We start from the raw sequence: 24,742 nt of genomic DNA, 5'->3' as shown, positions 1-24,742 counted from the left end.
TTGAACACAAGGATGAGAATTTTAAAATCCTCCACCTGTGCAACTTTACGCAGCAAGTTATGATGATCTGGAATGCGCTGCCTGAAAGGGCGGTGGAAGCAGATTCAATAGTAAAGGGAATTCGGTAAATATTTGAAACAGAAAAATTTGCAGGTCTGTGGGGAAAGAGCGGGGGAGCCCTCCTGCCTGGGCCGGCTCTCTGGAAGAGCTATCCAAATAGTCTAACTCAATTGCTATTTCCCCACAGTCCCGTAAATTTTTTCCCGACAAATATTTATCCAATTCCCTTTTGAAAGTTACTATTGAATCTGCTTCCACTGTCCTTCCAGGCAGCGCGTTCCAGATCACAACAACTCACTGCGTAAAAAAAATTCTCCTCATCGCCCCTCTGGGTCTTTTGCCAATGATCTTAAATCTGTCCCCTCTGGTTACCGACCCTCCTGCCACTGGAAACAGTTTCTCCTTATTTACTCTATCAAAACGGTTCATGATTTTGAACACCTCTTTCAAATCTCCCCTTAACCTTCTCTGCTCTAAGGAGAACAACCCCAGCTTCTCCATGTAACTGAAGTCCAGGATCCCTGGTATCATTCTAGGGATGGACAATAAATGCTGGTCTTGCCAACGATACCCACACCCCATATACGAATAAAAAAAAAATCTCTGCACCCTTTCTAAGGCCTTGACATCCTTCCTAAAGTGCGGTGTCCAGAATTGGACACAATACAATAGCTGGGGCCGAACCAGTGTTTTATAAAGGTTTAGCATAACTTCACAGATCACAGAAATCACAGAAACCCCACAGTGCAGATAGAGGCCATTTCGGCCCATCGAGCCTGCACCGACACATATCCCACCCGATCCCCGTAGCCCCACGTATTTAATCCCCCTAACACTAAGGGTCAATTTATCATAGCCAATCATCCTAACCCGCACATCTTTGGACTGTGGGAGGAAACCGGAGCACCCGGAGGAAACCCACGCAAACACGGGGAGAATGTGCAAACTCCACACAGACAGTCACCCGAGGCCGGATTCGAACCCGGGTCCCTGGCGCTGTGAGGCAACAGTGCTAACCACTATGCCACCGTGCTGCCTGGCTTTTGTACTCTGTGCCTCTGTTTATAAAGTCAAGGGTCCTGTAAGTTTTTTTACCAGCCTTATCAGCTTGTCCTGCCACCTTCAAAGATTGGTGTAATATACCCCAGGTCTCTCTGTTCCTGCACCCACTTTGAAATTATACCATAGCGTACAATAAGACTGTTGGACACAACTTTAAAACACAGCGAGATAAGTTTAGGACTTAGACAGAGAGTGATCAACACAGTCGATGGATCTCCTGGTTTGGTGATAGAAGCGTGGATCTCGGAATCCTGGAACAAACAGCTGGAGGCTGAGATCCGGATAGTTAGGCCGGGATGGGCCGAATGGCCATCTTGATGCATCTCTATCCTGCGATCTCGTGATTTTTTTTTGTCTCCTTTTGAAAAAAGTGACCCCGCATCTTAACCTCTGCGCGAAAGCAGAGTGGACACCAAGCACCCTGGGCTGTTCTATGGGCTTTTTCGTAAGAACGTAAGACGTAGGAGCAGGAGTCGGTCATTCTACCCCTCGAGCCTGCTCTGCCATTCAATACGATCATGGCTGATCTGATCTTGGCCTCAACTCCACTCCCCTGCCCGCTCCCCATAGCCCTCGACTCCCTTATCGTTCAAAAATCTGTCTATCTCCACCTTAAACATATTCAGTGACCCAACCTCCACAGCTCTCTGGGGAAGAGAATTCCACAGATTCACGACCCTCTGAGAAGAAATTCCTCCTCATTTCCGATTTAAATGGGCGGCCCCTTATTCTGAAATTATGCCCCCTAGTTCTAGATTCCCCCACGAGGGGAAACATCCTCTCTGCATCTACCCAGTCAAGCCCCCTCAGAATCTTTTATGTTTCAATAAGATCCCCCCTCATTTTTCTAAACTCCAATGAGTGTAGGCCTACTGCAAGTGCACTATTTAAAAAAAAAAATACAATGATCACTTACCACCCCTTTAAATACACGAACAGTGGAGAGTAAATGAAACCTTTGGGCAGTACTTAATTTTGTTATTTTGTGTGTGTTTGGAGAGATTTAAACAAAATGAGTGTCAATTTATTTTGGAAGTCATGCGTTCCCGCGCTCTGCCTCGACTTGTCATTGTGTCTTTGCACAAGGGAACCTGTGTTTTTTTTTAACGGAACAAAATTGCCCCTAATTGCACCTAAATCAGTCATCGCAACGTTTGCGCTTAAGCTTGCAAGTGTTTATGTGGCTCGAGCAGTTTAATTTATAGAGAAGTTCTAAATAATCTTCATTGGATAGCGGCCAGTGCCAGAGGTTTATTTATCTTGGCAGCTACTGCGTTGATGGACTGGTTTGAGCAGAACTGAAGCAAAACTTATTGGGAAATAATGTTTAAATAGTCCTGGTGCCAATTGAGCATTTCCTGGAGTGTGATGGTTTTGGCGCTTTCTCTGAAATTCTGTCACCAGTCCTCCCAAATCATCCTGACTGTTTTACCATGATCCCTGAGTGGAACTTAAATTATGCACCGTGGCAAATATGGGTTTTGTATTTCCCACTGAACCAGGGTCAGTGGGAAAGACGCTATCAATTACTCATAAAAGACTGAGAGTTAAGAGAGTAACTAAAGGCTTTTATTAACAAAAGAATGAAGGTCTGCCTCGAGTGGTCGACCGGTCCAGAATACAAAGGGGCTGGGGAGCAGTCACCTTTATACTAGGACTTGTGGGAGGAGTCAGCCAAGGCATGTCCAGGCATGTACACAGTGGAATACAAACAGTGGTTTACCACATTCACCCCTTGTTTAAAATTGAGTCCGGCAGGGTGAAGTGTATTAAAAGTTAGTGTATTGGAGTCTCTTCGGAGGTCTTGTCTGCCGCTGTGATTGGCGTGGCGACGGCAGGGGTAGTGGAGCTTCCGGCGTCGAGTCCCGCGTAGGCTGTGGCACAGGCGTGTCGTCCTCGTAGGTGTCGAGCGGTCGCTGGGCCCAGGCCTGCCGTCTGCTGGGGCTGGATATCGGATCGTGGCGGGGGGTGGTAGTGAGTAGTGGGTTACTGCGGCCCCCGAGGGTGCAAGGTATCTTATGGAGACTGTGTCCTCCCGCCCGTCCGGGTATGCAATGTAAGCATACTGGGGGTTGGCGTGGAGGAGGTCGACCCTCTCGACCAGGGGGTCTGCTTTATGGGTCCTCACGTGCCTTCTCAGTAGGACCGGCCCTGGGGACGTCAGCCATGGCGGTAGCGATGTCCCCGATGTGGACTTCCTTGGGAAGACAAACATTTTCTCATGAGGGGTGGCGTTAGTGGCAGTGCAGAGCAGTGACCGAATAGAGTGGAGCGCACCGGGGAGCACATCCTGCCAGCGGGAGGTTGGAAGGCCCCTAGACTTTAAGGCTAGCAGGGCGGCCTTCCAAACTGTCGCATTTTCTCTTTCCACCTGTCCGTTCCCCCGGGGTTTGTAACTGGTGGTCCTGCTTGTGGCAATACCCCTAGTTAGCAGGTACTGACGGAGTTCGTCGCTCATAAACGATGAGCCCCGGTCGCTATGGATATAGCTGGGGAAACCGAACAGGGTGAAGAGGTCGTTCAGACATTTAATGACCGTGGCACTGGTCATGTCCGGGCAGGGGGTGGCGAACGGGAAACGGGAGTACTCATCAATAATATTGAGGAAGTACACATTGCGGTCGGAGGAGGGGAGAGGCCCTTTAAAATCAACGCTCAGGCGCTCGAAGGGGCGAGTGGCTTTTATCAGGTGGGCCCTGTCTGGTCTATAAAAGTGCGGTTTGCACTCAGCGCAGACTTGGCAGTTCCTGGTCATGGTCCTGACCTCCTCAATAGAGTAAGGCAGGTTGCGGGCCTTGATGAAGTGGAAGAACCTGGTGACCCCCGGGTGGCAGAGGTCATTGTGGAGGGCCCGCAGTCTATCGATCTGCGCGCTGGCGCAGGTGCCACGCGATAGCGCATCCGGGGGTTCATTGAGCTTCCCGGGCCGGTACAAGATCTCGTAATTGTAGGTGGAAAGTTCGATTCTCCACCTCAAGATCTTGTCATTTTTGATTTTGCCCCTCTGCTTGTTGTTAAACATGAAAGCAACTGAACGTTGGTCAGTGAGCAGGGTAAATCGTTTTCCGGCCAGGTAGTGCCTCCAATGACGCACAGCCTCCACAATCACCTGGGCCTCCTTCTCAACAGCGGAGTGTCTGGTCTCCGGGCCTTGGAGGGTTCGTGAAAAGAAGGCCACGGGTCTCCCCGCCTGATTGAGGGTAGCGGCCAGGGCAAAGTCGGACGCGTTGCTTTCCACCTGGAAGGGGATGGATTCGTCCACTGCGTGCATGGTGGCTTTGGCAATGTCTTCCTTGATACGGTGGAAGGCTAAGCGGGCCTCTGCCGTCAAGGGAAAAGAGGTGGACTTGATCAGCGGATGGGCCTTGTCCGCATAGTAGGGGACCCACTGGGCATAATAGGAGAAAAACCCTAGGCACCTCTTCAGGGCCTTGAGGCAGTGGGGCAGTGGGAGTTCCATAAGGGGACGCATCCGGTCGGGGTCGGGGCCGATGACTCCGTGTTCCACAACACAGCCAAGGATGGCGAGGCGGTTTGTGCGGAATATGCACTTCTCCTTGTTATATGTCAGGTTCAGGAGTTGGGCGGTGCGGAGGAATTTTTCGAGGTTTGCGTCATGGTCCTGCAAGTCACGGCCGCAGATGGTCACATTGTCCAGATATGGGAAAGTGGCCTGCAACGCATTTTGATCTACCATCCGGTCCATCTCCCTTTGGAAGACGGAGACCCCGTTGGTGACGCCAAAGGGAACCCTAAGGAAGTGATAGAGGCGGCCGTTTGCCTCAAAGGCAGTATACTGGCGGTCCTCAGGGCGGATAGGGAGCTGGTGGTACGCTGATTTCAGGTCAATGGTCGAGAAGACGCGGTACTGCGCGATCTGGTTGACCATATCAGCTATGCGGGGGAGTGGGTAGGCGTCCAGCAGGGTGTAGCGATTTATTGTCTGGCTGTAGTCGATGACCAGGCGCTGCTTCTCGCCGGTCTTAACGACCACAACCTGGGCTCGCCAGGGGCTGGTGCTGCCCTCAATAATCCCTTCCTTCAGGAGCCGCTCCACTTCGGTTTTAATGAAAACCCTGTCCCCGGCACTGTGTCGCCTGCTGTTTGTGGCGATGGGCTTACAGTCGGGGGTGAGGTTAGCAAACAGTGGGGGGGGGGGGGTGACTCTGAGTGTGGAGAGGTTGCACCTGGTGCGCGGCGGGCAATTTGGGAGCTGCTGGCTGCGGACTGTGAGTGGGGGTAGGGGTCCACCGTACGCCATCGTAACACTTTTAAGGTGGCACTGAAAATCTAACCCCAGCAGGACGGCAGCGCAGAGGTCGGGCAGGACCAGAAGTTTAAAATGATCGTACACGGTCCCGTCTACTACGAGTGTCACTACGCAGTAGCCGCCGATGTCCGCCGACTGGGACTCGGAGGCCATAGAAATCCGCTGGTGCGCAGGCAGGACTGGGAGAGAGCAACGCCGCACCGTGTCGGGGTGGATGAAGCTCTCCGTGCTCCCAGAGTCAAAAAGGCAGATTGTATCGTGGCCATTTACCTTAATGTCCATTGTGGAGCTGGCCAGCTGGTGCGGTCTCGCTTGGTCCAGTGTAACGGATGCCAGCGTAGGGGTCGGTGTGTCGCTGCGGGTATCAGATGAGGCGGTGTTGGGGGCCTGCTGCGTTCCGGCTGTCGTCCAAGATGGCGGCGTCCATGATCCCCATGTGGCTGGAGGCGTCCAAAATGGCTGCTGTACCGGTGGTTCGCACATGGCCGGGGAGGCCCAAGATGGCGGCCCACACGCGGCGCTGCTGGGGTTCGGGGTGGCTTTGGCCCTGCAGACGTTAGCGTAGTGTCCCTTCTTCCTGCAGCCCGAGCAGATCGCGTTTTTCGCCGGGCAGCGCGCTCTGGGGTGTTTTGCCTGGCCACAGAAGTAGCATTTCTGGCCTTGGGGCACTGCTGTCTGGCCTTGGGACTGCTGCGGTAGTTGGGCCGTTGCTGGGGTGGCACGGCGCTATGAGGCGGTCCTACCGTGTCCCAGGCTGTCATTCCCCGCGGCGTCCACGGTGCAGAGGAGTAGGCATCCATGCCCCGGTAGGCTGCATCCAGTGATAGTGCGAGTTCAGAGGCCTTGTTGAGGTCGAGGTCACTCTGCTCCAACAGTCGCTGTCGGGTGTAATTGGATCTGTGGCCCGCTACAAAAGCGTCCCGGATAAGTTCCTCTGTGTACACGGCGGCCTTTACATCCTTACAACCACAGGCCCGGCCAAGCACAGACAGTGCCTGAAGGTATTCCACGGTCGATTCCCCAGGTTGTTGTTTACGACTCCCCAGAAGGTGCCTGGCGTACACTTCGTTCACTGGGCGCGTGTACTGGTCCTTGAGGAGCTTGATAGCGTCCGCGTACGAGGTCGCGTCTTGGATGACCGAGTACACTCGGTGGTTCACTTTGGAGGTCAGGACATCCAGTTTGTCCTCGTCCGATTTGATTGCTGCGGAGGCGGTCAGGAATTTTTCGAAACACTTAAGCCAGTGAGTAAACTTGGTGGATGAGTCCGCCTCCCGATGATCTAAGTCCAGGCATGCTGGTGTGAGGATCTTCTCCATTATAAAAATTTTGTTAATAAAATTGATGCGCTATCAAATACTCATAAAAGACTGAGAGTTAAGAGAGTAACTAAAGGCTTTTATTAACAAAAGAATGAAGGTCTGCCTCGAGTGGTCGACCGGTCCAGAATACAAAGGGGCTGGGGAGCAGTCACCTTTATACTAGGACTTGTGGGAGGAGTCAGCCGAGGCATGTCCAGGCATGTACACAGTGGAATACAAACAGTGGTTTACCACAGCGCCACAACCAGGGGCCATTGATTCGGTTGACGGATATTTCTAAGTATTGCTCCCAGCGTTTGGGACACTTGTTTGTTTTTCATTGAAGGTTACAGCATACACCGTGGCTATTCGGCCTGGTGAAGCTGCACCAGGGTTTATTTCCACTTGGTGTCGGGAGTTATCCCGGGTCGGCTGTGGCTCGGGTCAGGTGAAGAGAAAAACTCCCTCTGCCCCGCCCCAACCACAGGCCGGCCTCGACTCCCGTCTTTCAGAGAGCACTCGCTAATTGAAGAATGTGGCATTTCCACTTAAAGCTTCTGGGACTGCAGTACGCGGCTGAATTGGACCTAATTTTGTGTTGTGCGCAAGGTGGAGATGGCCCATATTCGACTCCATGCAAGGGGAGAGCGAAAGCTTTCATCCCGTTGGTCTGAAGTGGATCTGAACACCGGGTTAGATCCCATATCACTCTGCCAAACTGAACTAGACCATTCAGCCCTGAGCTGACCTTCAGACCCCAGAATCCTCTCCATCACGAAGAGAAAAAAGAACTTGCATTTCTATAGCGCCTTTCTCCACCTCAGGACGTCCCAAAGCGCTTTACAGCCAATGAAGTCCTGTTGAAGTGTAGTCACTGTTGTACTATAGGGAATGGCCACTTACTCCCGCCTCCGTGACAATGCCTGCCTCGGCCCCACTGCCTCACCTCCAGGTGTGACTGCTCCTGACCGGCCTCCCATCCTCCACAAACTCCATATCCTATCCCACTTGCCCCTCATTACTGTACTCACTGACCTACATCGACTCTCTACCATCTCCTCCAACCCCACTCGCCTTCCCCACATATTTTGTTCCTCTGACCCTGGGTTCTTGCACGTCTCCCTGTGTTGTCTCATGTACCACTAGACACAACTAACTAACCTGCCTTTGGGAGCAGAGCCTTCAGTCTCTTGGCTCCTACTCACTGCAACGCCCTCCCTGAACTCGCCACCTCTCCCTCCTCTCAAACACCTCAAGGCTCATCTCTTTGACCAAGCTTTAGGTCACCAATTCTAGTCTCTCCCTGCCTGGTTTAGAGCTGCCTGTTTTCCATATGTTAGGTGTCAGATGTCGCTCAGTGGGTAGCACTGTCGCCTCTGAGTCAGAAGGTCGTGGGTTCAAGTCCCACTCCAGAGACTTGAGCACAAAAGATATGCCAACACTCCAGTGCAGTGCTGAGGGAGTGCTGCACTGTCGGAGGTGCCGTCTTTTAAACCGAGGCCCCGTTTGCCACCTCAGGTGTGCGTAAGAGATCCCACTGCACTGTTTAAAGAAGAGCAGGGGAGTTCTACCTGGTGTCCTGGGGCCAATATTTATCCCTCAATCAACACCACTAAAACAGATTATCTGGTCGTTATCACATTGCTGTTTGTGGGAGCTTGCTGTGCGCAAATTGGCTGCTGCGTTTCCCACATTACAACAGTGACTACACGTCAAAAGTACTTCATTGGCTGTAAAGCGCTTTGGGACGTCCTGAGGTTGTGAAAGATGCTGTAGAAATGCAAGTCTTTCTATCTGCCCATTTGTGAAGCTCCTTGGGACAATTTTACATTAAAGATGTTGTATAAATGGAAGTTGTTGATGGTGATTGGAAGCGTTTAGACTCACTGCCCTCATTCCTGACTATATTGTTACAAGAGTGCCAATCACACCTATTCTGTGACCGGGCGCCGGGGACACGAGCAGATTTAATGATTTAACAAACACATGTCGGAAGAGTGTTCCTCCGTGGTCTGCAGTTGTGAGGACAGTGCTTCAACTGCTGGCCCTGTCCTGCAGCAGTGCTCGAAGTTCTGCTCTGATTATCCCAGCAAGAGCTAATGTGTCTCATACAATCGAGTGTTTGCACATTAACACACCGCAATGCCCAGAGTAAATCTTCACTGTCTATTTTTTGTTTTCGAACAGTGTAATAGAAGTGAAGATGGTAACCCAAACTCTGCAGTTTTCAGCTTCGAGCCTGATGAGGGCTGCACCGTTGAAGAGCTGAATCTGTTGAAAGAGTTTTAATGGCGCGGGCTGGCTCTGGGATTTAACAATAAACGGAATCGTGGCTGTTGAATTTGGGACGTGTGAGGTGGTAATCGGCGTATCTGGGCTGCTGGGGCCTCACAATCTACAGCAGCAGGAGGTTCGAGTTTGGAGACCTGTTTCTTGACATCTCCACCGTCTCTCTCTCTGTCTGTCTATCAGCTCGCCACCGGGTGAGAACTAGACCTTGCCACGTGGGCAGGGGAGCCTCTGCTGCTCCAGATTGCACCCATCGGTTCCCAGTTCTTCCTCCTCCCCCGGTTCTTTCTGAAGGCTTTGAGACTAGGTGCCTGACTGTTCTCCAGTGAGAGTGGGCGGGCAGCAAGTTGTTGGTGAGCTGTTCACCCATTACTGCCAACCCTCATCTCCACTGCTATCCACACAGCATGAGGTGTGTCGGCTCTTCCACCACTTCAAGTTATGGCGGGTGTGATCCCTGTGACGTTAAGGAATCTCTGACATCACTTGATAGCCCCTAGTGCTAACTAGGTAAACCTTTTGCCTAACCAGGTAACCCTCAGTAATAAAAACAGAAAATGCTGGAGAAACTCAGCAGGCCAGGCAGCATCTGTGAAGAGAGAAACAGAGTTAACGTTTCAGGTCGATGACCTTTCGTCAGAACTGGAAAAAGCAGGAAATGGAACAGATTTTTAAGCAAGTGCAGGGGCAGGGAAAGGGGGGAGGGGATGAAAGAACAAAAGGGAAGGTCTGTGATAGGATGGAAGGCAGGGGAGGTTAAGAGGTATTCAAGGCGGGAGGAGATGGTAATGGGACAGGTTAAGAAACAAAGGATGGCTTGAGATGAATTGTGCTGGCAGAATGGAAGACAGCTGCCCTGTGGGAGAAAACAACAGAAGGCACAAACAAAACGTGTGGATAAAAATATATATATGTGATAGGGGCCGAGGTTATGATCTGAAATTGTTGAACTCGATATTGAGTCCGGAAGGCTGTAAAGTGCCTAATCGGAAGATGAGGTGCTGTTCCTCGAGTTTACGCCGAGCTTCCGTGGAACAATGCAAGAGGCCGCGGACGGTGAGGTCTGAGTGGGAATGGGGCGGTGAATTAAGGTTACCCTCAGTAACCTCTTTGCCCTAACTGGGTAACCCTTGTTAACCCCTTTGCCCTAACCAGGTAACCCTCGGTAACCCCTCTGCCCTAACTGGGTAACCCTTGTTAACCCCTTTGCCCTAACCAGGTAACCCTCGGTAACCCCTTTGCCCTAACCAGGTAACCCTCGGTAACCCCTCTGCCCTAACTGGGTAACCCTTGTTAACCCCTTTGCCCTAACCAGGTAACCCTCGGTAACCCCTCTGCCCTAACCAGGTAACCCTCGGTAACCCCTCTGCCCTAACCAGGTAACCCTCGGTAACCCCTCTGCCCTAACCAGGTAACCCTCGGTAACCCCTCTGCCCTAACCAGGTAACCCTCGGTAACCCCTTTGCCCTAACCAGGTAACCCTCGGTAACCCCTTTGCCCTAACCAGGTAACCCTGGGTAACCCCTCTGCCCTAACCAGGTAACCCTCGGTAACCCCTTTGCCCTAACCAGGTAACCCTCGGTAACCCCTTTGCCCTAACCAGGTAACCCTCGGTAACCCCTCTGCCCTAACCAGGTAACCCTCGGTAACCCCTCTGCCCTAACTGGGTAACCCTCGGTAACCCCTCTGCCCTAACCAGGTAACCCTCGGTAACCCCTCTGCCCTAACCAGGTAACCCTCGGTAACCCCTCTGCCCTAACTGGGTAACCCTCGGTAACCCCTCTGCCCTAACCAGGTAACCCTCGGTAACCCCTCTGCTCTAACCAGGTAACCCTCGGTAACCCCTTTGCCCTAACTGGGTAACCCTCGGTAACCCCTCTGCTCTAACCAGGTAACCCTCGGTAACCCCTTTGCCCTAACCAGGTAACCCTCGGTAACCCCTTTGCCCTAACCAGGTAACCCTCGGTAACCCCTTTGCCCTAACCGGGTAACCCTCGGTAACCCCTCTGCCCTAACCAGGTAACCCTCGGTAACCCCTTTGCTCTAACCAGGTAACCCTCGGTAACCCCTCTGCCCTAACCAGGTAACCCTCGGTAACCCCTTTGCCCTAACCAGGTAACCCTCGGTAACCCCTCTGCCCTAACCAGGTAACCCTCGGTAACCCCTCTGCTCTAACCAGGTAACCCTCGGTAACCCCTTTGCCCTAACCAGGTAACCCTCGGTAACCCCTCTGCCCTAACCAGGTAACCCTCGGTAACCCCTCTGCCCTAACCAGGTAACCCTCGGTAACCCCTCTGCCCTTCTGTCCAGGGTGCAGCAGCCAATCCGGAAAACCAGGACCAACAGCAGAAGCTGCGGGAGGCGGCGGAGGGACTGCGCGTCGTCACCAATTCAGCTGCTCAGAACGCCATCAAGAAAAAGCTAATTAACCGGCTGGAGGTAAGGGATTGCATTTCTTGCGGACACACTTTTATTCCAAGTGCCTTCCACGAAACGAAGGCTGCTTTGGTGATTCACTTTGATTTAACACAAACTCAATCTGGCTCGGCAAACTCATCAAAGCTACTTCTGGCAAATCAAACTGAACTCTGCAGAATCATTTTACAGACTGTGCGTCCCAATTTCACACAGCAACGTTTAGCGTAAGCTTCATCGAAGTTTTTTTGTAATGGATTCTGAGGATGTGGGTGTCGCTGGCAACAACAACTTATATTTACATAGCACCTTTAACGTAATAAAACGGCCCAAGGCGCTTCTCGGGAGTGTCACTAAATAAAATTAAAAAATTTGACACCGAGCCATATAAGGAGATATTAAGGGCAGATGACCAAATGGTTGATCGAAGAGGTCGGTTTTAGGAGCGTCTTAAAGGAGGAGAGAGGTAAAGAGGTTTAGGGAGGAAGTTCCAGAGCTTAGGACCCAGGCAGCTGAAGGCACGGCCACCAATGGTGGAGCGATAAAGAGGGCAGAACAGGCAGAGCGCAGAGGTCTAGGGGATAATAAGGCTGGAGGAGATTAGAGAGACGGAGGGGCGAGGCCATGGAGTGATTTGAAAATTGAGGCATTGCTTAACTGGGAGCCAGTGTAGGTCAGTGAGCACAGGGGTGATGGGTGAACGGGACTTGGTGCGAGTTAGCACATGGGTGGCAGAGTTTTGGATGATCAAGTTTATGGAGGGTAGCACTAGGGAGGCCGGCCAGGAGTGCGTTGGAATAGTCAAATCTAGAGGTGATCAAGGCATGAATGAAGGTTTCAGCAGCAGATAAGTTGAGGCGGGGGTGAAGATGGGCAATATTACAAAGGTGGAAATGAACGGTCTTAGTGATAGAACGGATATGAGGTAGGAAGCTCACTTCGTCATCAAATATGACACCAAGGTTGCGAACAGACTTGGTCAGCCTTAGACAGTTACCAGGGAGAGGGATTGAATCAGTGGAAAGGGAATAGAATCTGGCGTGAACTGAAGACACTGGCATCGGTCTTCCCGATATTTAATTGGAGGAAATTTCTATTCATCCAGTGCTGGATGTCGGATAAGCAGTCTTGATAGTATAGAGACGGTGGAGGAGAAGTAGAGCTGGGTCTGATCAGCATTCATGTGATGCCGGATGATGTCACCAAGGGGCAGCATGTAGGTGAGAAATAGGAGGGGGCCAAGGATAGATCCTTGGGGGACACCAGAGGTGATAGAGCAGGAGCGGGGAGAGAAGCTGTTGCAAGTGATTCTCTGGCTAATATTGGAAAAATAGGAATGGAACCAGGCGAGTGCAGTCCCGCCCAGCTGGGCGGTGGTGGAGAGCCGTTGAACCGTGTCAAAGGCTGCAGACCGGTCGAGAAGGGATCGTTTACCTTTGTCGCAGTTAGGATGTCATTTGTGACCTTGGTAAGAGCCGTTTCGGTACTGTGGCGGGGCGGAAGCCTGATTTGGAGGGATTCAAACAAGGAGTTCTGAGAAAGATGGGCACGGATTTGGGAGGCGACAACACGTTCAAGGACTTTGGAGAGGAAAGGGAGGTTGGAGATGGGGCAATAGTTTGCAAGGACGGAGCAGTCAAGGGTTTGTTTTTTTGAGGAGAGGTGATGACGGCAGATTTGAAGGAGAAGGAGGCAATACCTGAGGGGAGAGAACCGTTAACGATATCCGCTAACGTGGGAGCCAGGAAGGGAAGTTGGGTGGTCAGCAATTTAGTAGGAATAGGGTCGAGAGAGCAGGAGGTCGGTCTCATTGACAAGATGAGCTCTGAAAGGGCAAGAGGGGAGACAGGAGAGAAATTAGAAAAATATGCAAATTTAGTGTTAGGGCAGGGGGAAAACGGAGAGGAAGTAAGGTCCAGTCGGCTAGAGGAAGGGAGGGAATTGAAAGCAGAAGCAGTTGAACGGATGTTGTCGATCTTTTTAACAAAGAAGTCCATGAGCTCCTCACATTTATTACAGTCATAGATTTATACAACACAGAAAGAGGCCCTTCGGCCCATCGTGTCCGCGCCGGCCATCAAGCCCTGTTTATTCTAATCCCGTTTTCCAGCACTTGGTCCGTAGCCTTGTATGCTATGGCATTTCAAGTGCTCATCCAAATGCTTCTTGAATGTTGGGAGGGTTCCTGCCTCTACCACCCTTTCAGGCAGTGAGTTCCAGATTCCAACCACCCTCTGGGTGAAAAAGTTTTTTCTCAAATCCCCTCTAAACCTCCTGCCCCTTACCTTGAATCTATGCCCCCTTGTTATTGACCCCTCTACTAAGGGGAAAAGTTCCTTTCTATCTACCCTATCTATGCCCCTCATAATTTTGTACACCTCAATCAGGTCCCCCCTCAGCCTTCTCTGCTCCAAGGAAAACAACCCCAGCCTGTCCAGTCTCTCTCCATAGCTGAAGCGCTCCAGCCCAGCTAACATCCTGGTGAATCTCCTCTGCACCCTCTCCAGTGCAATCACATCCTTCCTATAGTGTGGCGACCAGAACTGCACACAGTATTCCAGCTGTGGCCTAACTAGCGTTTTGTACAGCTCCATCATAACCTCCCTGCTCTTATATTCTATGCCTCAGCTAATGAAGGCAAGTATCCCATATGCCTTATCTATCTGTCCTACTGCCTTCAGGGATCTATGTACATGCACACCAAGGTCCCTCTGATCCTCTGTACTTCCTAGGGTCCTACCATTCATTGTGTATTCCCTTGCCTTGTTAGTCCTCCCAAAATGCATCACCTCACACTTTTCAGGGTTAATTTCCATTTGCCACTGTTCTGCTCATCTGACCAACCCATCTATATCGTCCTGTAGCCTGAAGCTTCCCTCCTCGCTATTTACCACTCCACCAATTTTCATGTCATTTGCAAACTTACTGATCATACCTCCTACATTCATATCTAAATCATTAATGTACACGACAAACAGCAAAGGACCCAGCACCGATCGCTGCAATACACCACTGGACACAGGCTTCCAGTCACAAAAACAACCTTCGACCATCACCCTCTGCCTCCTGCCACTAAGCCAATTTTGGATCCAATGTGCCCAAATGCCCTGGATCCCACGGGCTCTTACCTTCTTGACCAGTCTCCCATGCGGGACTTTGTCAAAAGCCTTACTGAAGTCCATGTAGACTACATCAACTGCACTACCCTCATCCACACACCTAGTCACCCCCTCGAAAAATTCAATCAAATTGGTTAGACATGATCTCCCCCCGACAAAGCCATGCTGACTATCCTTGATTAATCCTTGCCTCTCCAAGTGGAGACTAATTCTGTCCCTCAGAATTTTTTCCAATAATTTCCCTACCCCAGATGTTTGGCTCACTGGCCTGTAATTCCCTGGTTTATCCCTACTACCCTTCTTGAATAATGGTACTACGTTAGCTGTCCTCCAGCTCGCTGGCACCTCCCTTGTGGATTGTTGGAGGTGAGGGAGGAGGAGGCGGGGCGGGGGGTTTGAGAAGACGGTTCGTGGTGGTGAAGAGAAGCCTGGTGTTATTTTTGCCGTCCTGGATGATCTTGGACTAGTGGGTGGTTTTAGCGATGGAGGGCGGGACCCAGTAGTGCTTTATATGATCGAGCCAAATCTGGTGATGGATGATTAGACCAGATGTCCACCAAAGACGTTCAAATCTGCGTCACCTGGACTTAAGGGAGCGGTGATGAGGGGTAGACCGGGCCAATGACTAGGGTGAGAGAGAGTAATGATTTTAGTGGGGACGAGGGCATCAAAGGTGGTGGAGAGGGTGTGATTTAGTAAGTCAGTAGCTGGAGAGGTGGTATGGAGAATAGTGGGCCAAAGGCTAGGTAGCTGGGAAATAGAAAGCGCAGTGGTGAGGGACATGAGGGCGAGTTCTTTTCAGGGGCGGATACGAAAAGAAGTGGGTTTAGGAGGGGGTGGGGGAATATGGGTAGAGGGTGATATAAGGAAATGGTTGGCGATTGCCTTATCGGTGATGGTTACGGAGGGGATAGCGAGGCCACGTGAGATGATAAGGTCGAGGGGGTGGCCGTGTATATGGGTGGAGGAGTTGACATGAAGGGAGAGACTAAGGGAGGAAAGGAGAGCAGTGAACTCAGAGGAGAGGGAGCAAGATGAGTTGAGGTGGAGGTTGAAATCACCGAGGATGCGAAGTCGCTCGGAGCAGAGGCAGAGGGAGGAAAGCAGAGAAGAAACCTCATTGAGAAAATTGGTGCGGTATTTGGGTGGACGATACAGAACAAGGATTTTAATAGCGAGACGGGAGGGGTGGAACAAGGGGAGATGCTCAAAGGAGGAGAAGTTGCCGGGGGAGTAGGGAGACAGACCGAGGAGTGATTTCGATAGACGGGCTACACCACCACCACAGCAGTTTGGGCGTGGAACATGGTGGAAAGTATAGCCAGTGGGAGAGCTTCATTAGGGGAAAGGTGTCATCACCCCTCAACCATGTCTCCCTCAACGCATTACCGGCACCCGGCTACCGACCATAGAACATATATATCAGAAACGCTGCCTACGGAGGGCACGGTCCATCATCAAAGACCCTACCCACCCCAGCCACAGTCTGTTCGCCCTCCTACCATCTGGGAGACGCTACAGATGCATTCGCACCCGTACGACCAGATTTAGGAACAGCTTCTTTCCCAGGGCTGTCATCCTACTGAACTCCACAAATAAACACTAAAGCCTGCACATCTGCCGATGCACTTTATTATGGTCATATTTATGCTAATATATATGTACAAATGTATGTTGAAATGTTTAAGTGTCCTAATCCAAATTGTACACTCTCGGGAGCCGCAAGCCTACATTTTGTTGTACTGCACTTGTGCACTAACAATGACAATAAAAGTTGATTTGATTTGATGATGTCAATTTGATCGTCCACAATAAGACCATGGATGACAAGGCCCTTATTTACAAGTGAAGGTACATTTTGAAGGGAAATGCGGAGGGGGGCGAAGATACCTAATGTACTGGCAGAGTCCAGAGGGGCAGAGCCGGGAGGAGGTGGTGAGATTAGCTCGCAGCAGGTGCTTAGGGCGGGGAGAGAGTAAGATTGGGCAATTTGGGGTACTGCTCGCTAGGAGGCAGCAACGAGTACCTCGGTGGGCCTTTCGAAGGATGCCAAGAGGCACAGACTGCAGCTGTGGAATTGTTTAGGAAGGAGTCGAGCCTTGAGCAGTGGCAGGAGAGTAGGAAGAATGATGAGCAGTGGAGAATAGGGGTTAGTGAGGGTAGGGGACATGAAGGCGGAGAAAGAAAAAGCGGCATGAAGGCCGGGGGGAGGGTGATGAAGAAAGAGGAGAAAGGGAGCGATCGAAGTTATGGAACTCGGGTCCGGGGCGGCAACCAAAACATGCACCTGTATGGACACGGGGAATTAAGTTAACATGATTAAAGACGCTTTCAAGGCCAGCATTTATTGCCCATCCCTAGTTGCCCTTGAGAAGGTGGTGGTGAGCCGCCTTCTTGAACTGCTGCAGTCCGTGTGGTGAAGGTACTCCCACAGTGCTGTTAGGGAGGGAGTTCCAGGATTTTGACCCAGCGACGATGAAGGAACAGCGATATACTTCCAAGTCAGGATGGTGTGTGACTTGGAGGGGTGCATGGAGGTGGTGGTGTTCCCATGCGCCTGCTGCCCTTGTCCTTCTAGGTGGTAGAGGTCGAGGGTTTGGGAGGTGCTGCCGAAGAAGCCTTGGCGAGTTGCTGCAGTGCATCTTGTAGATGGTACACACTGCAGCCACGGTGCGCCGGTGGTGGAGGGAGTGAATGTTTAAGGTGGTGGATGGGGTGCCAATCAAGCGGGCTGCTTTGTCCTGGATGGTGTCGAGCTTCTTGAGTGTTGTTGGAGCTGCACTCATCCAGGCAAGTGGAGAGTATTCTATCATACTCCGGACTATAGTGAAGGATAATTAAATAAAACAACTAAAAGTATTGTTTTTCTGTTTAATTGAGTGTCGTGTGATTTCCTAGATGTTTGTTAGTTCTGCGGCAGTGGTCTGTAATCCACAGGATGATATTCTGAGGTTACAAACTCGATCGCCCTCATGCCAACGTCAGTCATGCACACACATGGAAAAGGACAGGGATGGGCCGGAAATAAAGGTTCTAAATTGGGGGAAGGCCGATTTTAATAGGATAAGGCAGGATCTGGCCAAAATGGACTGGGATCAGCTACTTGTAGGAAAATCCGCATCGGAGCAATGGGAGGCTTTCAGAAGGGAGATTGAGATCATACAATGGCAACATGTTCCCGTAAAGGTCAAGGGTGGTTCCAAAAACCACAGGGAACCTTGGATGTCAGGGGATATACGAGAATGGATTAGGAAAAAAAGGAGGGCTTTTGGTAGATACAAAAGGCTAAAGACGGAGGAAGCCCTAGAGGAGTACAAAAAGTGCAGGGGGATACTTAAAAAAGAAATTAGGAGATCAAGGAGGGGCCATGAAATAACACTGGCAAGCAAAATAAAGGAAAATCCGAAGATGTTTTATAAGTATATTAAGGGTAAGAGGATAACTAGGGAAAAAATAGGGCCCATTAGGGACAAAAGTGGCAATCTGTGTGTGGAGCCGGAAGATGTAGGAGGGGTTCTAAATGAATTTTTTGCATCTGTTTTCACTATGGAGAAGGACGATGTAGACATAGAAATAGGGCGGGGGGACTGTGATATGCTCGAACATATTAACATCGAGCGGGAGGAGGTATTGGCGGTTTTAGCTGGCCTAAAAATGGATAAATCCCCAGGCCCGGATGAAATGTATCCCAGGCTGCTGTGTGAGGCAAAGGAGGAGATTGCGGGGGCTCTAACACATATATTCAGGACCTCTCTGGCCACAGGGGATGTGCCAGAGGACTGGAGAACCGCTAATGTAATACCATTATTCAAGAAGGGTAGTAGGGAAAAACCGGGGAACTACAGGCCAGTGAGCCTAACATCAGTGGTAGGAAAATTATTGGAAAAAATCCTGAGGGACAAAATTTGTCTCCACTTGGAGAGGCAAGGATTAATCAGGGATAGTCAACATGGCTTTGTCAAGGGAAGATCATGTCTGACTAATTTGATTGAATTTTTTGAGGGGGTGACTAGGTGTGTGGATGAGGGTAACGCAGTGGATGTGGTATACATGGATTTCAGTAAGGCCTTCGATAAAGTCCCGCACAGGAGACTGGTCAAGAAGGTAAGAGCCCATGGAATCCAGGGTGCCTTGGCACATTGGATACAAAACTGGCTTAGTGGCAGAAGGCAGAGGGTGATGGTCGAAGGTTGTTTTTGTGACTGGAAGCCTGTGGCCAGTGGGGTACCACAGGGATCGGTGCTGGGTCCCTTGCTGTTTGTGGTCTACATTAATGACTTGGATATGAATGTAAAGGGTATGATCAGTAAGTTCGCGGATGATACAAAAATTGGTAGGGTGGTAAATAGCGAGGAGGGTAGCCTCAGTCTGCAGGACGATATAGATGGGTTGGTCAGATGGGCGGAACAGTGGCAAATGGAATTTAACCCGGAAAAGTGCGAGGTGATGCACTTTGGGGGGACTAACAAGGCAAAGGAATACACAATGAATGGAAAGACCCTAGGCAAGACGGAGGGTCAGAGGGATCTGGGTGTGCAAGTACACAGATCCCTGAAGGCGGCGGAACAGGTGGATAAGGTGGTAAAAAAGGCATATGGGATACTTGCCTTCATTAGCCGAGGCATTGAATATAAGAGCAAGGAGGTTATGATGGAGCTGTATAAAACACTGGTTAGGCCACAGCTGGAATATTGTGTGCAGTTCTGGTCGCCACACTACAGGAAGGATGTGATCGCGTTAGAGAGGGTGCAGAGGAGGTTCACCAGGATGTTACCAGGGCTGGAGCGCTTCAGCTATGAAGAGAGACTGGGCAGGTTGGGTTTGTTCTCCTTGGAGCTGAGGAGGCTGAGGGGGGACATGATTGAGGTGTACAAAATTATGAGGGGCATAGATAGGATGGATGCTGAGGAGCTTTTTCCCTTAGTAGAGGGGTCAATAACTAGGGGGCATAGATTCAAGGTAAAGGGCGGGAGGTTTAGAGGGGATTTGAGGAAGAACTTTTTCACCCAGAGGGTGGTTGGAGTCTGGAACTCACTGCCTGAAAGGGTTGTGGAGGCAGAAACCCTCACAACATTTAAGAAGCATTTGGATGTGTACTTGAAATGCCATAGCATACAAGGCTACGGGCCAAATGCTGGAATATGGGATTAGATTAGACAGGGCTTGATGGCCGGCGCGGACACGATGGGCCGAAGGGCCTCTATCCGTGCTGTATTACTCTATGACTCTATGACCACAGAATCTTCTTTGCCTTGAAACTTAGTTTCACCGACGGGAAAGGAATTCCAGCACGGATTAGTTGTGAAATGTGAGGTCGTTCACCTTTTGTGGGCCGCTGCATAATGAGCAGGAGATCTTTGCAGCCGATAGATCTGGGCTGATGGAGCTCTGATGGGACTGTGAGCCTGGATATGTGAAGAATGTGCAACCTCAGCACCTGCTCACAGGCTGTCTTTCATTGAAGCAGGATCGCAACAGGGCTTGAAGAATTTCAACCATTGCACCGTAGAGGCTTCTCAATAGGGGCCCTCTCTGCGGGGAGCTCGGTGGCAATCTTTCTGCTGCTTTCCCTCCGGTGAAGCAAGACCAAGTCTTGATTGGTGTGGTTCCCTGCTCTCGTTTTATGACCCATCAAATAATGGTCTTCACAGTGGCTGCACAATAGCAAATGAAGGCCATTTGGTTGGTGTGTCCAATTAACTGAATCTCTTGCACATAAAGTCATAGAAATTTACAGCACAGAAGGAGGCCATTCGGCCCATCGTGTCCATGCCGGCCGACAGAGCTATCCAGCCTAATCCCACTTCCCAGCACTTGGTCCGTAGCCCTGTAGGTTACGGCACTTCAGGTGCATATCCAAGTACTTTTTAAATGTGATGAGGGTTTCTGCCTCTCCCACCCTTTCAGGCAGTGAGTTCCAGATTCCAACCACCCTCTGGGTGAAAAAAGTTCTCCTCAACTCCCCTCTAAACCTCCGACCAATTATTTTAAATCTATGCCCCCTGGTTATTGACCTCTCTGCTAAGGGAAGTAGGTCCTTCCTATCCACTCTATCGAGGCCCCTCATAATTTTGTACACCTCAATTAGGTCTCCCCTCAACCTCCCCTGTTCCAAAGAAAACATCTCCCACTCCCTTTACTCCACCATTGGCGGCCGTGCCTTCAGCCGCTTAGACCCTACGCTCGCAATTCCCTACCTAAACCTCTCCACCTCCCTCTCCTCCTCAAAACCCTCCTCTCTGACCAAGCTTTTTTTCCTTCAGCAAATGGGGTTGAGATACAGATCAGCCATGATCTAATGAAAGGGTGGAAACAGGCTCGAGGGGCTGAATGGCCTCCTCCTGTTCCTATGTATTTTCTCAGTGGTACCAGAAGACTGAGGAAGGGGAGACAACTGCTGCAGGCAACTTGTGAGAAAGCCATTGTGCAAATGACTGCCCGTGTACAAGGCACACAAGATCAGCGAACTCCGCACAGACCCAGAGTAGGAACTTGGGGTCTTCCCAGTCTATGTGGCTCCTACTACTCGCTGGATATACCCACCTTGCCTTGGAGGCGGTGCAACAAAGGTTCACTGGAGTGATCCCTGGGATGAGAGGGCTGTCCTATGAGGAGAGATTGTGTAGATTGGGCCGATACTCTCTGGAGTTTAGAAGAATGAGAGGTGATCTCATTGAAACATACAAGATTCTGAAGGGGATTGACAGGGTAGATGCCGAGAGGTTGTTTCCCCCTGGCTGGAGAGTCTAGAACTAGGGGGCATAGTCTCAGGATAAGGGGTCGGCCATTTAAGACTGAGATGAGGAGGAATTTCTTCACTCAGAGGGTAGTGAATCTTTGGAATTCTCTACCCCAGAGGGCTGTGGATGCCGAGTCGTTGAGTATATTCAAGGCTGAGATCGATAGATTTTTGGACTCTCGGGGAATCAAGGGATATGGGGATCGGGCGGGAAAGTGGAGTTGAGGTCAATGATCAGCCATGATCTTATTGAATGGCGGAGCAGGCTCGGGGGGCCGTATGGCCTACTCCTGCTCCTATTTCTATGTTCACCGACTCGTCCATGGAACCAATCGAAAAAAAATGTAATGTCCCAATCAGTTAACCAATAATATTTACAGGATTAAATGCATCAATTGGCCATCTTTTTTCTTAAAGTATGCTTCCGTTTTATTCTGTTCTTTAGAATGCGGCCAAACAAGCAGCGGCCGCAGCCACGCAAACTATCGCGGCATCCCAGAACGCATCGTCGTCCAATAAGAACACGGCAGCACAGCAGCAACTGGTCCAGAGCTGCAAGGTGAGGCCTGATGGGAAAAGCTTCAACGTGTTCGGCGTGAATCTGTATCGGTTTCTATTCTGGTTACCTCTTACCCTCGATAAATGTTCAGAGCATTTCTGAGCAGCTCTTGTTCAAACTTTCTCCCTCAAATTAAAATTGGCAAAAAGTTGGGGGGTGATGGGGGGGGAGGTTGGCTGGGTGGATGGGGCAATGGGTTACTCACTGACCTTTCACCTCTGGGGCATGGGTTCAAATCCAGCCCTGAGTTCATGGGTTGAAAGTTGCCTCATTCTGTTGGCTGTAAGGACCCTGGATTGAGACTGAAATCGGTGCATTAGGGGCTGTTCCTGTGAGCTTGGGTTGGCCATGAAATATTCAGAGCTTTGCACTGCATCTAAGTGTGCATTGCAAGTCCAGGGAGAGCTAGGTTTGACAGCGGGTGCCTGAAATGATGTCTTGTATTATCCTTCCATTCTCTAGTACGAACATCCCTCGCCTCAGTGAGCACAAAAAGTTAATTATTTGAAAAAGAAATGAAAAGATTGCCTCTTTTCTGGATCCATTGCCAACTTCGGAAAAGTGGATGACCTTCTTTGGGACCTCACCAGCCCTGCTCGAAACTGGGGGAGGGGGAGCGGGCTGGTGGGGGAGGGGGAGAGGAGGGGAGGGGAGGGTGGGCAGGGGAGGGGGAGATGGCAGGCGGGCGGGGGAGAGGGCTGGTGGGGAGGGGGAGAGGGCTGGGGGGGAGGGTGGGCAGGGGAGGGGGAGACGGCAGGCGGGCGGGGGAGAGGGCTGGTGGGGAGGGGGAGACGGCGGGCGGGGGAGAGGGCTGGTGGGGAGGGGGAGACGGCGGGCGGGGGAGAGGGCTGGTGGGGAGAGGGGGAGAGGGCGGGCAGGGGAGAGGGCGGGCGGGGGAGGGGTGATGGAGGGGGAGGGGCGGGTGGGGGCAGCGGGAAGTGGAGGGGGCGGGAGGTGGAGGGGGCTGGCGGGGGAGAAGGCTGGCGGGGGAGAGGGCTGGCAGGGGAGAGGGCGGGCGGGAGAGAGCGGGAGGGGGAGAGGGCGGGCGGGGGAGGGGGAGACGCCGGCTCCAGCCATACTTTGAATCTATGGTGGGCTGGAAGTAGAATTGGGTAAAATGGAGATAAAAACGGACGGGATTTGCTGGGATACACCACAGGCATCGGACACAGAAAGGCAGCGTGATGTTTTGGATATAATAATTTGTCGGATGGCACTGGTAAAGAAAGACTTGCATTTCTGTAGCGCCTTTACAACCACCGGATGTCCCAAAGAGCTTTACAGCCAATGAAGTACTTTTTGAAGTGTAGACACTGTTGTAATGTGGGAAACACAGCAGCCAATTTGCGCACAGCAAGCTCCCACAAACAGCAATGTGATGATGGCCAGATCATCTGTTTTTATTATTTTGTTTGAGGGATAAATATTGGCCAGGTGACCAGGGATAGCTCCCCTGCTCTTCTTCGAATAGTGGCCGTGGGATCTTTTACTTCTACCCGAGAGCGCAGGTGGGGCCTCGGTTTAACCGCTCATCCAAAAGACTGGAGTTTACCCAACAGACGGGAGGCTTTGGGCACCTTTACCTTGCTTCCTGATGAATTTCACAGTGGGGTTTATTGTGGGCTCGGCCGCACTGAGGTGAGTGGCTCTTGTAGCTCACAGAACTGCACAATGAGTCTCTGTGTTCAGCCAGACTGCTCTCATTCTTCAAAAGTACTTCATTGGCTGTAAAGCGCTTTGGGATGTCCTGGAGTGGGGAAAGGCGCTATATAAATGCAAGTCTTTTTCCTTCTTCCTTCCTTTTTTCCTCCCTCTTTTTTTCTTTTTTTCCTTTCCCCATCCCTAACTGCCCTTGAGAAGGTGGTGGTGGGCCGCCTTCTTGAACCACTGCAGTCCGTGTGGTGAAGGTACTCCCACAGTGCTGTTAGGGAGGGAGTTCCAGGATTTTGACCCAGTGACGATGAAGGATCGGCCGATATATTTCCAAGTCAGGATGGTTTGTGACCTGGAGGGGAACTTGGAGGTGGTGGTGTTCCCATGCGCCTTCTGCCCTGTCCTTCTAGGTGGTAGAGGACGCGGGTTAGGGAGGTGCTGCCGAAGAAGCCTTGGCGAATTGCTACAGTGCATCTTGTAGATGGTACACACTGCAGCCACGGTGGGGGGAGTGTATGTTTAAGGTGCTGGATGGGGTGACGATCAAGCGGACTGCTTGAAACACAGAATGGTTTCCTTACAGGTGTTATCTCCTTTTTACAGGCTGTTGCTGATTATATACCTCAATTGGTGCAGGGAGTCAGAGGAAGTCAGGCTGAGCCGGAGAATCTTAGTGCCCAACTCGCCTTGATTATCGCCAGCCAGAACTTCCTTCAGGTATGCCTCCGTCTGTGTCTCCCTTTCTCTGGCTCTCTGTGTCTCGCGCTCTGGCTCTCTGTGTCTCGAGCTCTGGCTCTCTGCTCTGTGTCTCGAGCTCTGGCTCTCTGTGTCTCGAGCTCTGGCTCTCTGTGTCTCGAGCTCTGGCTCTCTGTGTCTCGAGCTCTGGCTCTCTCTGTGTCTCGAGCTCTGGCTCTCTGTGTCTCGAGCTCTGGCTCTCTGTGTCTCGAGCTCTGGCTCTCTGTGTCTCGAGCTCTGGCTCTCTGTGTCTCGCGCTCTGGCTCTCTGTGTCTCGAGCTCTGGCTCTCTGTGTCTCGCGCTCTGGCTCTCTGTGTCTCGAGCTCTGGCTCTCTGTGTCTCGAGCTCTGGCTCTCTGTGTCTCGAGCTCTGGCTCTCTGTGTCTCGCGCCCTGGCTCTCTGTGTCTCGCGCCCTGGCTCTCTGTGTCTCGCGCCCTGGCTCTCTGTGTCTCGCGCCCTGGCTCTCTGTGTCTCGCGCCCTGGCTCTCTGTGTCTCGCGCTCTGGCTCTCTGTGTCTCGCACTCTGGCTCTCTCTCTGTG

General features: G+C 51.4%; 1 protein-coding gene across 4 annotated transcripts in view; it reads left to right on the top strand.

Annotated features, from left to right (window-relative positions):
- The window catches only part of LOC147097260 (talin-2), a 354,000-nt gene that overhangs the window by 212,234 nt on the left and 117,024 nt on the right, over nucleotides 1-24,742 (top strand). For all 4 annotated transcript variants that reach the window (XR_015074349.1, XM_085972076.1, XM_085972077.1 and 1 more), the window contains 3 exons: nucleotides 11,293-11,421; nucleotides 21,701-21,814; nucleotides 24,071-24,184. Coding sequence is in view for 3 of the 4 variants with exons in the window: in XM_085972076.1 (XP_085828202.1) it covers nucleotides 11,293-11,421; nucleotides 21,701-21,814; nucleotides 24,071-24,184 (357 nt within the window). In the remaining variant the exon portion in view is untranslated. The remainder of the gene's footprint in view (nucleotides 1-11,292; nucleotides 11,422-21,700; nucleotides 21,815-24,070; nucleotides 24,185-24,742) is intronic.

Source organism: Somniosus microcephalus, chromosome 32 (assembly GCF_052327205.1).
Source record: "Somniosus microcephalus isolate GS21.2 chromosome 32, FLI_Smic_1.0, whole genome shotgun sequence".
In the NCBI taxonomy this organism is placed as follows: Eukaryota; Metazoa; Chordata; class Chondrichthyes; order Squaliformes; family Somniosidae; genus Somniosus; species Somniosus microcephalus.
The sequence above is the reverse complement of the archived record's forward strand: the minus strand, read 5'-3'. Positions and strand labels throughout refer to the sequence as shown.